Here is an 18,248-nt window from a genome sequence, read left to right as displayed (position 1 = left end):
GAGGTCTGAATAATTAATAATTAGTCCATAGCCAGAGACTTACATATTTTTTTAAAGATTTTATTTACATATTTTTTAAAATTTTCATTTAAAATCAAGGATTTCAATCACTTCAAAGCCACATTACTGTAATAAAATGTAACCAACATCTTAAAGATTATTCTCTTATACTTTTTTCTATTCTGGTTTTAAAGGAACAAAGATCAAAAGGTCTATGGAACAAATGTTTTATTATAATTCTTACAAGTCTTTTTGCTCATCAGCGATGATTAAAACCAAATTTAGGTCAGGAAGAAAAGAAAAGCAGCGAAAGTTAATTAGTGATAACAATGCTAAACTCTGTACTACCTGAAAGAAGTGACTGTGTCTTAAGATATACCTGAAACGTTTCACTAAGTCGGCTACTTGCTCAGGTGAGGTCATCCAATCAACATGGTCAACTATTTTTCTGAAAGTAAAGAAATTTAAAATTATTAGGGTCAAAATTTTAGAAGGTGTATAAAATAAGCACTCCTTTCATGAAGTAACTTAATTTGTACTTCAACTATTTGTGAAAGCAAAAGACTGTTTTAAAGATCTTAAAAGGCCCAGAGAAGAAAATTGTCCTATAAAGGTTGAACAATCTACTTCCATTAGGATGGGATGAAAAAAAAAAAATTGGTACCTATTAATAGTATCACCATATGTGGCTCTAATAAGCTGTTGAAGTAGGTTTTTGATATTCCTTCGCAACCACTGATTTCTCTCTTTTAAGTCGAATACTTCATCCATAAGAAGCAGCATTACCCTAAGTGGAATATTGTCATCCACCTGAAAAAATATGGGAAGAAATGATAATACGTTTATTTGAATTACTTATTTACTACGAATGGCTACTTCTGCTGCTTTTACAAAATGATTGGTACCAATTTCAGAGATCAAGAACAAGTTATACTATAGTCTTCATAACCTATCATTCTAATTTTAAAAACACATGTTTTTAACCGTCATTTGGCAAGAATACAGAATTTCACAAACCTACAATTCCAAAGTGGTAGTGAAAAAAACTCAAAGTGGATCTATGACGTCTTAGGAAAAAAAAATTTGGTTCTTTTACTTTTAGTAGAGTCTGTACTACTTTGATAACGCAAATGCTAGCCCCCTTTGCCGATTTTCTGGAGCATCTTTTTGAAAAGAACAAAATATTCTCAACATTTCTCCTTATTTAATAGAACAAAACACAATCTACAAAGAATAACATGTTATGCTTGGTTAGTATGTTATATGTACTTAGGTATTTGCAGGAAAAAGAAGCTAAAATAAGATCCAGTATATAGCTAAGTTATTACAAAGGGCATATTTCACTATAGTCCTAAAATTTTCTTTTAATTTTTAACAAGTAAAAATTTGTACACTTTTTTTATGGGAATATTCAACTAATGATGTAAAAAGTAAAGATAAAAGTAAAGACGACTAGAAGAAGAGCAAAAAAATAAAAGTTAAAAAAAGTAAAGACAACTAGAAAGCTTTGATGTGAAGAAATATATACAAAACAAAATAGATTTAGAACTACAATAAAACTACATATATTGCCGATAATTTTATAATTCTTTCATCACTGAGATACTCTTTCCAATCATTTCCTCATCCATATTATAATTTAAATCTTGAGAAAACAGCATGAGTTACATATTTTTTTCACTGTCATACTGTAAACATTTTCTTAGTGCACCTCCCTTTCCATATGGAAAACTCACAGCTAACCAAACAAGGAGTGACTGAGTTTGGTGAGGGGTGTGCTGGAGGGCAGAGACCGATTTCACTCCAGAGGCAAAATAAATACTGCTCTATTTTCTGATTGAGTATATTCATTAGTTTGGTGTGACAGGATAATTCTAATAAATACCTAAATTGTAAAAACTCTTTTTTTTTTATTAAAGACTTTACTTATTTATTTGACAGAGACAGCCAGCGAGAGAGGGAACACAAGCAGGGGGAGTGGGAGAGGAAGAAGCAGGCTCCTAGTAGAAGAGCCCGATGTGGGGCTCAATCCCAGAACACTGGGATCATGCCCTGAGCCGAAGGCAGACGCTTAACGGACTGAGCCACCCAGGCGTCCCCCCCCCTTTTTTTTTAAGATTTTTAAATTGTAAAAACTCTTAACAGAAGGTAAAGTTATGCTGGATGTTACACCAGCATAACTCATAATAAAACCTTCTAAAAAATTTCCTTAAAAAGCAAATAAAATATTACCTTTAAAATACAGTTTATTATAAGAAATTCAATGAAAAACTGAAGGGAGATAATTATAACTCTAAAATAAATCTGCCTAACAGAACAGAATACAAAGCCCAGACCCAAACATATACAATGATCTAATCTGTGACAAGGGAGAAACTGTACACTTGGGAAAAGAGGCATTCTCAGTAAATGGTGCTTGGGTCAACTGCCCTTGCTCCATTCACAAAAATTAATCCTAGATGAATGGGAAATCTAAATTTTAGCAAGATAAAACAAAAAAGATTTTTAAAGAAAATCAAATCTTTGTGACCTTGTAGTAGGCACAGATTATATATATACTTTGCACAAAAACACACCAACTAGAAGATATTCACAATACACAAATACTTCTATCTGACAAAGAACCACTACTCAGATTATAGAAAGCACTCTTGTCAATCAAAAAAGACAAAGACAGCCAAGCCAACAGAAAAATAGAGGAAAGAGCTAGAGACACAAGACAAGACACCCAAATGGCCAACAAACATATGCAAAAAGGCTCAACATTTCCACAGTCATCAGAGAAATGGAAATCCACATGAGATACAACCAGAATGGCTAAAATTTAAAAGACATAACATATTGACTGTTGGCAGGCTATGGAGCATTGAAATTCTCATGCATTGCTGGCAGCAGTGTAAGCAGCACAAACACTTTGGAAAACTATTTGACAGTATCTCTTAAAACTGAACTTATGAATACCTTCTAACCAAGGAATTCCATTCCCGGGTACAGACCCAACAGAAAAGTATACTTAATTTTTTAATCAAAAGACATGTACCAGAATGTTCATAGGAGTACTATTCATATTATAACAAATAAATTATACTTTATTTACAAAATGGAGTGCTGTTAAGTCCACAAGAATGAAGCAACTACAATCACACAAAACAACATGGAAGAATATCACAATGTTGAGCAAAAAAAAAAAAAAAGAAAAAAGAAAAAGCCAGACTTAAAAAGTACATACCTTACAGTTTCATTTACATAAAGTATAAAAGCAGGGTAGAAGTCAGGATAGTGATTATCCTTGGTGGGGGAGAGGATAGTGACAGGAAGAGAGCATTAGGGGCTTTCTGGGGTATTGGTAACATTCTGTTTCTTGCTTAGAGTGCTGATTACATGGACATGTTCAGTCTGTAAGAATTCATCAAACTTAACACATATAACATATACACATAGGTATAGAGTAATAGGTATACATATTATACTTCATTAAAAAGATCTATCAAATATGATTTCAATTACAGTTGAATACTGCCAAAAATAAAATTAACTCACAGTATCATCAAGTTGAGCTGAGACCCGACAATGTTCAGGATCTGAGTCAGTCTTCGGAATTAAAGGAGGCACCTAACATTAAAAAAAAAAAAAAAAAAAAGAACAAAATAAACACACTAAAGCAGACAGTGAAAGAACACCATACAATAATAAACCAAAATGAGTATAAAGTGTAATAATAGCATTTAATTTGATTTTTGGAACAATATATAAACAAAGTTTATATGGCATTGAAAAGTATTAATAATCTACAATTAGAAATCCAATGTTAAAGTGTGATTACTTCATTACCAAAAGATTTTTTTCCTTTAAAAAAAATGGACTTTTGAGTTGGAAGGGGAAATTACTTAGACAAACCCCTATACTTTCTAGAAGAACTTAAAGCTAAGAAAGGTTAAATGATTTAAAAACCAAAAGTTAGTAGCACAGCCAGAGAACAGAATTCCAATCTTCTTTATTTTACCATAAGGAGCTTGACAGCAAGTTAATAAACTTAAGAAACTAATTAGTTTTAGATAATATAAGTTATGAGGAAAATGGAGAGACTGGTGTTAGCTGATAATCATTTGTCAGCACAGCAGGGACCATTAAGATCACCTATTATAACCCCTTCATGTTGCTGGTAAGGAAAAAAGAACCAGAAAAAGCTCAGTGACTTCTGTACAAAGTCATATGAGTAGTTACTGGCAGAAGTGGTACTGCAAAATCCTCATCTTCAGTGTTAGTATTATGTCCCCAAGATTAGAAACAAAGATAAAGCATCAGAGAAAGTATGAGAATAAATAGGAAAGTATGGATTTACACACACATTATTTTAGGAGTTGTCTCGTAAAGAAATTCTATCTCTGTGTGTGTGTGTGTATATATATATATATATATATATATTTCCTCTTCACTCAAACATGATCTAACAAATAGAAAGCTCTAACAGTAACTGGTTTTCTTTTATAGTCTTGATTATAACATGAAACAAGTAGGTCAAAATAATGCAAAGTATAAATAAGAAAGTAACAAACTACTTGGTCTGCTACCTGTATTTGCTAATGTAATGAAAAAGCTTCCTATGAAACTCTTCTATACCACTCACTTGTATATCCAAGTAAAGGATGGCCCCAGAGGCTGACAATTGTGAGACTTTGCCTCCCTTTGATCTCCTAGCCACTTGGTCAGGTGACACAGGAGAAATTAGGCTTTATGTTTCCTGATGAATACTAGTATAGTTCATTTGTGCAACAGCACTTGCTTTTGTTTTAAAATTTAATAGCATTATAAAATAAAAACGGCATGACAGAATATAACAGTACAAAGGATGTTTCTTAACTTTACTGGCTTTCAAAATTCTACCCCAGCAAAGCCTGAGGAGTGACTGGATTTTACAGTATCTATTTCTGATAAAAATTCATTCTCTTTAGTTTTTTTATTCTTTGTAAGACTATGTGTCTAGAGAGCTTTGGACTTCTGAAAAGAAATAAGGTAAATCTAAGCAGAAGCTCAATAAATCTTAGTTGACTTAAAAATAGTTTGCTGTAGATATTACTGAAAACATCTTCTTACCTTGAAAAATGATTGCTTTATGTCTTGACCTAATCTTTCTGACATTTTGCCCATGTTGTCTGACATTTTAGTCATTCCCTCTGCCAAGCTATCAGGAAGGGATTTAACTGCATTTGAAACATTCCTCATAGAATTTCGAAGTGGATTTACAAAAGTGTCCATCTAAGGGGAAAAGATATTATACCATGACTTCATTGTATCAGACTTGTTATTTAACTGAGAAGTCTGGGAAAATACAGAGCGTAACACACGTGAAAAATGCAATCATTTTCTAGTCTATAATATCTCATTGCATTTTAAAAGTATACAACAACCGTCTTCAAAATATATTGTCTTAAGAATGTATTTTCATACACAAATATAGGATTAAAAAACTGGGGTGATAAGGCTATTGCTAGAAAATATAAGCCTTAGCTTATATAAAAAATAAAATATATTGCTGGTGATTATAAGTTTTGGCTGCCTTATTAAAGAAATTCTGAAAAAAATAAAACATTTTCCAAAACAGAAATTGATGCAAACGGAATTAGCCACAACATACTTTTGCTACAATTCAAGGCAATAATAACACAGATATTTTGAGGAGACACTGAAAAAATAAACAAGCAGATAAAATAAGCAGAAAGCTCAAGTAACTGACAAGTAACTAATGTTTATTTTTTAAAATAATTTTTTTGTTACATTACATGCTCAGAATCTATAGAGGGACTACAGAATCCTTTAGTAATACAGAAAAGCTTTTAAGAAAATATGATCAGAAATATAAAAAGGAATAATCTCCAGGGGGATAGGAAGCATTCAGATTGAGATTCTGACTGCACAAATGTCAGATAATTTCAATTAAGAAAGGGAGAAACGTCTAGAAACCAAAATAGTCTGCATATGGAACTCTGAGAATTTTAACAGACAGAAACAAAGAAAGAAAGAAAAAAGGGACACAAAATCAAAGTCATAAAAAAACTACAAGAATATTTTCCAGAAAGTGTGAGTCTCATAAGAACTAATACAGAAACAAATTATGTTCCCTGCCAAAAAAAAAAAAAAAAAAAAGTAAAAGAAACTGAACTCCACTACTTTAGGAACATAGAACAGTGTTAAGAGATGGTATCAAGAAGATAAAACTTCTTCACTCGAAAACGCTTTCATGGTTTCCATTAAGAAAAACTAGAGAAGGTTAAATAAGTACTATAATAAACAACAAGTGAATTTCAAGATAGCTGTAAAATAATTAGGAGTTTTAGTTAGTCTTTGGATTAAGCTGAGTCAATAGTGCTCTAGATATGCTTGATGGAATATGTAACATTTAGGAAGGACTCTGTCACAATAGAACAATTCAGAGGAGAACCAAAGGACAAAAACAAGGATGAAGAACGGTCTGAAAAACACTACCATTGGTACACAAATATAGAAATAAAAAGGTTAAAAAGATGAAGCTAACTCCCTGTGTGCATGTGCACTTGTGTGTAAAGTTACATATGTGTGTATATACATGTAGCCTCACACTAAACATGGGGCTAAACTACCAGTGATACTCTTCTAAAATAACGGAATCTAAATCTGTTTCATGAGTTAGTTAATAATTATAAATAGTTGCCTGTGTACTATCCTAGACCTACAGAATTCATTTCTTTTTCCTTTCCTTTTGTTTTTTATTTGTTTTTCAATTTCTGAGGGTAAAGCCCAAGCATCTGTATTGAGGACAGGGAATGAGTGAACTAGAGGGATGGAAAAACCTCCACAGGTGATTCTGATGCCTAATCCTGAAAAAAGCAGAATTTTAGAAGCATAAAAACAGAGTCCATCACTATTTGACAGGATTTCCACAAACAACACTCGCTTAAAACAAAAAAACAAACTTGTAAATTACCAAGCAGAGGAACCAATTATGGATCACCAGCACAGTGTACAGTTGGCCTGACTTACCAAAGATGTCTTCCTTTCATTATCACTTTAATCATGTGTATCAGTAACAACACAAAGTAATTTTAACTTAAACTTAGGTCCCTAACTATAGCTTAAAAAATGCCTTCACACCATGATATAAAACTGGATAGAAAGAAACTATGAATAAAGGAAGACTGTTTGTTAGCTACTCTTCCTAGGAATTGCCCACATATTTTGAAAGGCTAGACAAATTGTGTGACCAGGTTAATATGTTATAAAGTACTATTTCTCAAACTCTGATAGCCACTAATAAAATGTTTGCAGATGATTTCTCTAATACCTGTTTAATTTCCAGTGAAATATAATTAAGAAAAAAATATTAAATTATAATTTAGCCAAAAAGGAAATGTAGCTGAAAAACCCTAATCCTTATGTGCATAAAAATTATTTTGCCAATCTAAAAGAGGTCAAGATGACCTTGGTAATAACCAATAAGATTTATAAAAAAAATGTATGTTACTATGGACTTCCAGAAAGACTCAGAAGGATCTTTAGATTCCAGCGGTAATATTTTTAAAAAGCAATATACAACTCTTTGGATCTATAAAGCATATATATGCTTTACACACACACACACACACACACACAGAGCACACTACTATGGTCAACAAGAAAATCGTGTACATTTGAGGCAACATTACCGATTTGTTAGTTTATCTTAAACCTGATATGATCTTGAGAGAAGATAAGGTAAGTATCAAAAAGATGGAACACTAGAAGGCATCTCTATTGACAATAAAACCATTTAGAGTTGAAATTTAAACTCAATCACTTCAATCATGAAACACAAAGACAATACCAGCACATTGTCCCCCCACCATTATGAGGCACATCAAATATGGAACTTGTTATTAAAAGACTCCACTTAAAAATATTAACGTCCACTTGGATGTTAAAACCCAACACCCCAGAGTAATCATACAAAGTTCTTATGTTTAATTCTTACTCATTCTGTACCAGTTTCTTAATCTTACTTATTTTCTACCAATTCCTTAATCTTTTTTTTTTAAGAAATTAGTTTTTTCCGGGGGGGGGGGGAGGCGATGGTGGGGGGGGGAGAGGAGTGGCAGGGAAGTCACTTTTTGTTTTTAATTCTCATTTTGAAATAATTTTAGACTTTTGAAAAGTTAGAAAAATATACAGAGTGCCTACACACTATCCACCCAGCACTCCCAACTGCTATTACTGCCGCTACTACTACTAAGAAGCAACATTTTTCTGAAGTTAATGAAGTGCCAGGTATTGTCATACATGGACCATCACATCTGATTTGTACAATGCTGTAAAATGAGGATTAGTGTCTTCATTTCTTGGGAAAACTAAAGGAACAAAAGGTGAAGTAACATGTCGCAGGTCACAGCTAGTAAATGCAGAGCAGGGATTTAAACCAAAGACTAATTCCAAAGTCTGTGTTCTCACTCACTAAACTATCTTGCCCAATTTGAGCACTTAGTCATTTATTGTCTTAACCTACCACCTAATTCCAAGGGTAGGGCCCGTATCCCCAAAGAAATTTTAAACAATAAAGATTTCACCCAAGGGGCATAAATACTTTCAGGAACATACCTATTTAACATTTTTCTTACCCTCACTCCAAGCAAAAGACCTCTCCTCCCAGTAAGAAATAGCTCCTTCTCAAGTTATTGAAAAGCTTGTGACCTATCTTAGGCAAATCTTCCTTACTGCATTATTTCAAAACTCCTTTTTTCTTTCTTTTAAGCTCCTGCTAGATTTTAATCTACACGTAAAAATAGGAGTTTATACTTATTATATTAGATATGCCTATCAATAGTAGGCTTCATAAACCATAGAACATAAACATGCCAAGAAGCATTTAATAAAATTTTCTGGTTTTAAAATATATAAATATATAAATATAAATTTATTTTCTTTTATTTAAAAAAATGTATTAAGGGGCACCTGGGTGGCTCAGTCAGTTAAGCGGCTGCCTTTGGCTTAAGTCATGATCTCGGGGTCCTGGGATGGAGTACTGTGTCGGGCTCCTTGCTCAATGGGGAGTCTGTTTCTCCCTCTCCCTCTGTGCTCTCCCTCTGTGCACGCGCTCTCTTTCTCACCCTCAAGTAAATAAAATCTTTTAAAAAAATGTATGAAAACAGACCTATAAAGAAAACCAATGCAATGGTCTGCTTACCTTGCGAGCAAAATCCCCTTTCCCTTTACTGTAGGCTTTGTTCTCAAGGAAATCATACACATAGTGAGCCAAAGCTGGGGATGCTTTCATCATTTCAGGAGTTAACAGCAGCTAATGGGAAAAAAAAAAAAAAAAGATATCTTACATAGATATGGTATTGGAAATTAACTCCTATAATTTTATCTGCTTGAAAATTAACAATGTACAGAATTTTAATTTTGTATTAAAAAAACAATTACACAGTTTATAAATAAAGTCATCAATAATTCTATGACATTAACAGTTTGGTGTATATTCTTCCCATCCACTTTTTTGACTTTCAGTGCATCTAATGTGATAGTTGTCCAAATGTATTTACTACGGTATTCCCCTTTCTCCATGGGGGATATATTCCAATCCCCCTCCCCTCCAGTGGATTCCTGAAACCAAAGATAGTACTGAACCTTACATATACTGGTTTTTCCTATACATACATACCTGTGATAAAGTTTAATTTATAGGCACAGTAAGGGATTAACAGCAATAATAATAATAAAATAGAACAATTATAACAATATGCTGTAATAAAAGTATATGCAATATATTCTGAATAGGCTTCTCTCTCTCAAAATATCTTACTGTTCTGTACTCACCCTTCTTCTTGTGATAAGAGAAGATAAAATGCCTAATTAGATGAGGTGAGGTGAATGACACATGCATTTTGACGCAGCATTAGGCTACTCTGACCTTCTGACAATTCATCAGAAGTACAATCACCTGCTTCTGGACCATGGCCATGGCTGACTGTGGGTAAGTAAAACCACAGAAAGCAAAACTACAGATAAGGGGGAGACTACTGTAGTCCATTTTCAGTTTTTATAGCTTATACTATGAAGATCCATATTAGTAAACTGTTTTGTTATTCACATCCTAATTCTAGAGTTAACATTAATAGAAAGTACATAAAATAATCTGAACATACTGCTTTCACAACTGTTAATGATACGACCTAACATTCTAACCTTAATTCCTTCAATGGAACATATTTTGACATATACAGAGTTCATCAGCTACAATGTATATGATATGGTACAGCCAAATTTAAAAGATGCATCTATGGCACCAGATTTGGGAAAAGGTCTTATAAATAACTGACACAGATTTTTATACAACTAAAGATAGTATATTTAAAAAATCCAAGTGTTTGGGGCACCTACCTGGGTGACACAGTCGGTTAAGCATCTGTCTGACTAGATTTCAGCTCAGCTGATGACCTCAGGGTTGTGAGACCAAGCCCAGTGTTGGGCTCTGTGCTCAGCATGGACTCTGCTTGTGATTCTCTCTCCCTCTGCCCCTCCCCCAAATTGTGCTCGCTTGCTCTCAAAAAAAATCTTTAAAAAATTTTTAAAAATTAAAAAATCAAAGTGTTTGACAAGAGTCATACAAATCAAATCAGTCATTCAGCTTTAAGTCAGAAGACAAAGGTAAATAATAAGAGATTTCTATGTTTTGCTATCTTTTCAGGAAATAATAATGCCATGGAATTACAATTATGGTTATAAACAAACCAAATCAAACTTACAAATGTTTTTACAAATGCTTAAGAGAGAGAGAAACCTTCCAAACAAAATATCCAGCACAGCATTAGCTAAGTTTCACTACATACTAACGAAGGGTCAGCAAACTTTTCTGTAAAGGTCCAGATAGTAATTACTTTTAGGTTTGTAGTTCACTGTGTCTTTGCTGAAACTACTCAACTCTGCTGTAGCAAAATGTAAAAGCTGTACTAGGCAATAATAAACTAAATGGATGGCTGTGCTCCAATAAAACTCAATAAAACATATGGTGAACTAGATTTGGTCTGCAGTCTGGACTTTGCTGACCCCATTCTAGAGGGTGGAGTTGAGGGGGGGTCTAAAAAATGGAACATTATATACTCTGGCTAAAGCCAGTTCTACTAGATGAAGAACCTTTACAAATCATTCATTAGTATAAAAAACTATAAAGCGATGTTATTATTGTATCTAGCATCTGGGTACCCAGTCTAAAAAAAAGTTTTTTCTGGTATAATTAACTTGTGAGCTAAGTTTTGTTACTCCACAACAGAAATCTACATACTGAGGATACTACATGTTAAGAAATAGTCCCTGGGATCTATTCCTCTTTTGAATTATTCTGTAATTTGAGAAGCCTTAGGCTCGCTGTGGACCATAGGAGGCATTTATCAGGAATGAAAATCTGCTAGCTTTGGATATACCGTGAAGAGCTACTACCTACTGAATTGGAAATATTTACCTGTTTAGTTTACATAAAACACCTAGACTTTACAGTGATGTGGAAGAGATATGTGTGCCTGTGTGCGTGTATTCATCTAAACCTGAAGCGACAAAATCCCTAGCACTATGTCCAGAAAACTTTTAAGTTAGTCAATAAGAAAATATTGGTAAATTACTGAACAGATGTGACATGCTACTGGTAAGTGGTTACTATCCCGCTATTATATTAAAACATTCTTTAATAAAGAAATCTACTATATCTGTATGGCTATATTAAAATGAAAATCTATGGGTAATAATAAACATGGACTTACCTGCAGATATGCATTTAAATCCTTTTTTCTTTTTTCTAAGAAATCTCTATCCATATTATTAAAAGTCTTTTTACCAGGAAGCTTCAATATGCTTGACAGATTTTCAAACTAGAAGATAAAATACATTCAATAATTTCAGATTTTTCACAAAAAAAGCATTTTCCAGGGAATAATTCCTCTATATATCAAAAGCATAAGATTATTTTGTGATATATTTTATTATATTAAGCAAAAATCAGGAAGTATGTCCAAACACAGTTCTAATGTTATTTATTTATAAAGGAGCATTTTCAATCAAAAATGACAAACATGGGTAACTGATAAAGAGGGATAATATCCACATGGGGTTTCATTTTAATACTCAAATTTTGTTCAAAATTATCAATAATAAAAGGTGTTAAAATATTTTCCTTAACACTTGACCTGTGAATAAAAGTACTGGCAAATACATTTTTAATGATCAAAGACCCACCAAGTTCCCGGCTTAAGAAATCTAATAAAGAAATCTTTTTTAATATTGATGACTGCCAATCAGTTAATTATTGTAACAGCTAATTATTAAAAATAGAAAAGGCAAATTTCAAAATATAGACTACAGTTTTATTACAATTCTGCATATAAACAATGACAGTACAACACTGACTTCTTCCCCACCAAACACATGAAAAATAAACTCAGAGATTATTAAGAAAAAAACCTAAAAGCCATTAGTATGTAGCTTATCTTTGTAAGGCCACAAACACCAAGTAAGTGCACATGCTCTAAGTCTAGCATTTACAGAGTGCACCTTCAGCGGGCCACACGTAGTCACGTGCGGTGCCTGCTAAAGCACAGACTTTACCCCAGCTACTAACACAGCAGGGGAGTAGTCCTTTAGCTAGACACTGGCTAGCCAAAGCCTAGTAACTGACGCTGCAAGCAGCATTCCTGTGTCTCCCAGGTGATACATGTCCCAAACTGAAATAAACTTTCTAAACAGCAACAATAATGGCTTTGTAAAGAAAACTCACTCCTGGTGCAGAGATTAAAGAGGAAATGAAAAGGTGTAGGATAATTTTCATCTCCAAACTGGAAGATTCTGAAAAATTATTAAATGGAATGGCAAATCCAATGGCTGCCTGGAACTATAATGTGAATAAGTTCATTGCATGTTATACATGAAAGGTAAGGGCAATGCTTTTACCTCAGCAAAGGCAAGAAAAAAACAAAAGAGGAAAGTTGCAATTTACAGGGAAAATGTTATGCTGTAGCAATATTTACAAATTTGGTTGCTCACAAAAGTATTAAAATGGGTCCTCATTGAATATCAAATGTCCAGTGGAGAGTTCCTGGTTTTACGAATTAATTTTTTTAAAAAATCATACCTTATGGAAATAATTTTTTCAAGGTGTCCTAAACGATATTTAATTTGCTGGAATATTACTTTTCTACATTATTTTAAACTCCTGACTTAACTTTACAGAATACATAGTTTATTCCGGTAATACAAAGATGTTATGGGCTGAAAGGTATTGCCCCAATGTCTTATGTTGAATCCTTAACTTCAGAATGTGGCTGTCATTTGCAGATAGAGCCTTTAGAGAAGGGATTAATTAAAACAAAGCCCCTAGGGTGGGCCCTAATCTAATCTGACTGGTATCCTTGTAAATGGAATAAATCTGAACACACAGACAATCAGGGACGTGGGCACAAAAAGAAAAGGCCTGGTGAAGCCATAGAGAGAAGGGTGACCAACTGAAAGCTAAGGGCAGATGCTTCAGGAAAAACCAAATTCACCAACACCTTGATCTTGGACTTCTATAGATTCCCGAACTGAAAGAAAATTATTTTTACTGTTGAAGCCACTCAGTCTGTGGTATTTTGTTACGGTAGCCCTAGCAAACTAATACATAAAGGAATATAGCAGTTTGCAATAAAACCAACAATTTATTTCAGAAACTTTAAAATATTGAACCTTGTTAATTAAAAATAAAACAAATTAAATGCCACAGTAAGTTATTTTCTTAAAGCCTAGATTATCAAACTCCTTTTAAAATTATCTGGAACAGAAGCATTAATGACAGTTTTCTCGAATATTGTTATTATGAAAGAAAAAAGATGAAATTTATACTCTATATTAAACTCATTACAAGCTTGGTATTTTAAAGATTTTATAAGTACAAGTAAAAGGTGGCCCACTCCCTGAAAAGTAATATAATACCCTCTGCCAAAAACTCAAGAAATTTTTCAAAGCATGTAAAAAAAAATTAGAAATTTGCTTGAAATTAAGAACTCACATAAATTAAAACAAAGAGTATCTCATGTTCACAAAGAACTCAAATATTATATATAAATCACAGACATTCCAAAATCAAAGATTTTATCTTTCTACACTAAATATGTCAGGTTTAGATTCCTAATGCACTACTGGAAAATTCAAAAAGCATCCCTGAAATTTTATGTTATAAGGATTCAAAATTGGTTTATATCCAGGTACATAAATACTTTTACTCAGTTACCTTAATGCATACTTAATATTTTCTAAATCACTAGTATTTTATCAGTGCTAATATACAATTCACCCAATATGGGTGACACATAGGCAGTGTCTACTAGAATGTAAGCTCCCAGAGGCAAGGACTTCGTCTGTCCTGTTCAGTTATATTCCCAGCACTGAGAACAGTACCAAGCATACAGAAAAAACTTAATACATATTTGTTGAATAAATAAATGCATATTTCAGGCAATTGCTAAAATAATGTCACATTTAATTTTTTAATTATTTTCAATCAACTTTACAAATCTTTATCCATAAAATAGCAAATAAGGCCAAAAAATCTTTAAAGAAAATAAATGATTTCATATATTTAGACTGGAAAAAGTTTACATCACAAAGTTAAATAAACAAAACCTGTTCTAAAAAAAATGTTAACACTTCAAGAGCTCTATGGAGCTAAAATTCATTTGTGTCAACAGGATCTACTGTTACCAACTGATGCATTACTACTGGGTCACTGCATTTTTCTTCTGCTATTTTATGAGATTTAAATTTAAAAATACAGGTAAAGCAGAGCTAACAGGCAACAGCCTGAATTTTATTTACAAATGCTTAGCATTTTGCTTAAAGCTACATTTTCACTCACAAGCTTTGTTTTTAAATTCTTAAGCTCTGTGAGCAATCTAAATAAGTAATCACACACTAATAGAACCTGATAGGAAACAAAGTCAAAACCACTCTGCCTATACTGAGCCCTTTCAAAAATGAATTCACTTTATTAATTTCATTTAATTTTTGATGTTGTATTGAAAAAGAAAATTTCTGTATAAACCATCCCATTAATAAAAAATTTTAAAGTATGTTCTTCACTTGTATTTGTCAATATGTAAACATGATATTTACATTACTAGACTAGAAAATTTCACATTATACCAAATTCCCGTTGATTTACAAGTAAATAAAAGTACTTCTTCGCAATTCAAATTATCTTAATGGGAGAAAGATACATAGACTGTGGGATTTTAGCATATAAAACAGGCAATATTTTAAAAATGCAGGCAATTATTTCTTCAATGTGGGACAGAAAATTCTTTTACCTCTGCAAAAAATTCAAGCTAAACATGAAGAAACAAATCAAGAAACATGCTGATCTATTCAACAACAAAAACAGAACAGGCATGTCTGAAGTATTAATTTCCCTATGAATATAATTCAAAGTAGTCTTTTTCATATGGACTTCTGGAGTCAACACTAATCTGTTCTTAACCACTTTTAAGCCATTAATAGTTTATCTCACTCTACTCACAGAATATTTTAATAAGATTATCATGGTATCAACCATATTTTTTCCACTATCTTAACTGAAAAACGTATTTCCTGATTACTCAAATAATACAATGTCATTTCAAAGCTTCTGTCAATTCAAACGTCACCATTAATTATTATTATTTTTATTGGTTTAATACAGTTGCATATTTAAAAACCGTGAATGAAATAAAAGATTCTCAAAAGTTAAAATAAATTCCATACATCGCATATTCCAATTCATCTGGTGATAATCTACATTTTCAAAGTTAAAGAAAAAAGTACTTAATAAAAAAGTAAAACAGAGAAATAATTTGTTTACATGTGTTATCTTTAAGGGTCCACATACTATTAAAAAAAAGGGTGGTATTTAGTAAGAATTAAAAACATTACTTGGTTAATGTTAAACTTAATTTAGGTTGTGGTTTATAAAAAACTTGATGAATCAAGGACTTAACTGTTACACTGTGGGGATAAGGATGCCATTTAAAATAACTAGAGCTCTGAATTATATTGCCGAAAACAAAACACAAAATGTCCTGCAGTGATCCACCTTATTTTAAACCAAACTCAAACACCTCTGCAAAGCAACATCTCACACACACACACGCACACACACACACACACAACCAGAAATATACATTCATTTTAATTTTCCAAGGTAGACCACTGATTTTTTTCCCACTTTTTCCCCATTTTTTCCCCCATTCTACAATGCTTGCGACTGGTTAAAGATTGATTTATTGGTTAAATGCTCATAATCATTACAGTATTATGCTGATTATACAAAAATTCTTACCTTATTTTCTTTTGCTTTGGTCAGTATCTTAGCATCCTCAGAACTATTTAGAATCAAACATCAAATCAGGAAACAGTGTAAAGCACACAAACTTTAAAAACCTCATTACCTGTTCAGTGATCCTCATATGGAAGTCATGGAAGTCACTATAACGACGATAGGTTTTCCACATCTCCTCACTGTTAAGACTGCGTCGGTGTACAGTGATAGCATATAATGCGTACGTCTTGCCATGATCATTACAAACGCCTGCCACGGCATATGGGTCATAGTCAGCATATACTAGTCATTTAAAACAAAATGAAGAGGAACAAAACACACAAAAAGGAGGAAGATGAAGAACAAAAACAAACGAAAAGAACATGAAATGAAGAATTTGAAATGACAGACTGAGACAAAAGGATGTCACCAAAGGATAAAACAGATTCCCGTCTTGTGTACTCACACTAAGATTTTATACATGGTAACTCGTAAGTTTATGAGGACACTACCAACCACACAGTGATGTCTACTTTAGACTCTCTTCTTCAGCACCTTGTACCTATTCTTAGTTATGATACCACACTACCACCTATTATAGTATTACTCTTTAAATAGAGGAAAAATAACAGAAACAAAATAATCTTTCATAGTAGCCTTCACTATTCAGCTATATTTCAATTAAAATCTCCTCAACTAAACAGAAAGCAAAAGCCAAGGAATAAGATTTTATGCACTCTCTTGGCAAGTACCTTCATTGTTTATAACATTCAAAAATTTACAAGTGTAGTTCTGATTTTTTTTTTGAAAAGGCATTTTCCTAGTGACTTATCACAAACCATTCAAGTGAGGTAGTGTCTACAATCTAACCCTGTTCCCACTGTGTACTAACTTTAAGTAAAGATATACACTATGAATCATTTTAATTTTCTTTCCTATTTTTCCATTTTTTTACCTACTTCTAGCATTGTATTCTATTCTAGATCATTTCTTCAGGTCTCTAAAAATTTACTGAGTCTCCACTCATCTACATCTGGTCTATTTCTTAATCCAACACTGACCTCAATTTCAATCACAATATTTTTTATATGATTATATTTGGTTCTTTTTCTTAGTGTTGCATTCTTGCCTTAGGTTTTATCTCTATGACTATTTTTAACATCCTCTCAGGCTAGGAGACCCTCTGGTACAAACCACTTGAAGATGGCTGACTCTAGACACATCCATGTTGGGAATCAAGATAGGCTTTCAACTTCTTTTTTTTTTTTTTTTAAGATTTTATTTATTTATTTGACAGAGAGACAGCCAGCGAGAGAGGGAACACAAGCAGGGGGAGTGGGAGAGGAAGAAGCAGGCTCCCAGCGGAGGAGCCTGATGCGGGGCTCGATCCCAGAACACCAGGATCACACCCTGAGCCGAAGGCAGATGCTTAAAGACTGCGCTACCCAGGCGCCCCAGGCTTTCCAACTTCTTGTGGATGACAGATACCTCTTCCAGACATGATCTTGACACTCTTTGTTTTTTCCCCAGACACTAGGCTGTTTTTCTCGTTCTTCTTTCATACCACCCTACATCTTTGTTAATCTGGGTTTCATGTGAAGGGGTTCCAGCTTCCTATTATCTTAGTCCATACCACCTGTTCGAAACTTGAGGGACATGAAAACGCCATCAAAATCAAGATAGCAGTGTTTATGCTCCTGTGAGCTCCTTGGTCTCAACTCCATTTCACTTCCCTAAACTTATTTTTCCTCATGGTCTATGGCACCTGTAGCTTTCTCTCTTCAGCTATTTTTATTTTACTGTGTTCAGCCTTTCTGTGTGTGGAAGGCAGGATTTCCCAAAGCACTTTAGCCTACCACTCTGACCACAAGTATAAATTGCTCTTCTAATAATAGATTACACTGATCCATAATTGTGGGGGGATAAAAAA

General features: G+C 33.2%; 1 protein-coding gene across 3 annotated transcripts in view; it reads right to left on the bottom strand.

Annotated features, from left to right (window-relative positions):
* SNX13 (sorting nexin 13) overlaps nucleotides 1-18,248 on the bottom strand; it is a 128,035-nt gene that overhangs the window by 7,494 nt on the left and 102,293 nt on the right. The window contains exons 18-24 of one of the 3 annotated variants that reach the window (XM_045793093.2): nucleotides 16,449-16,588; nucleotides 11,760-11,867; nucleotides 9,191-9,301; nucleotides 5,095-5,256; nucleotides 3,541-3,612; nucleotides 665-810; nucleotides 380-448 (exon numbers count right to left, since the gene is read on the bottom strand). In XM_045793093.2, the coding sequence (XP_045649049.2) occupies nucleotides 380-448; nucleotides 665-810; nucleotides 3,541-3,612; nucleotides 5,095-5,256; nucleotides 9,191-9,301; nucleotides 11,760-11,867; nucleotides 16,449-16,588 (808 nt within the window). Of the gene's footprint in view, nucleotides 1-379; nucleotides 449-664; nucleotides 811-3,540; nucleotides 3,613-5,094; nucleotides 5,257-9,190; nucleotides 9,302-11,759; nucleotides 11,868-16,448; nucleotides 16,622-18,248 lie in introns of all 3 variants that reach the window. The other 2 variants (XM_045793092.2, XM_045793094.2) reach the window with 2 other exon arrangements.

The sequence above is a fragment of the Ursus americanus genome, chromosome 3 (assembly GCF_024610735.1).
Source record: "Ursus americanus isolate L20-20 chromosome 3, mUrsAme1.1.p, whole genome shotgun sequence".
NCBI classification, from domain to species: Eukaryota; Metazoa; Chordata; class Mammalia; order Carnivora; family Ursidae; genus Ursus; species Ursus americanus.
This window is presented reverse-complemented; position numbering and strand designations above follow the sequence as displayed.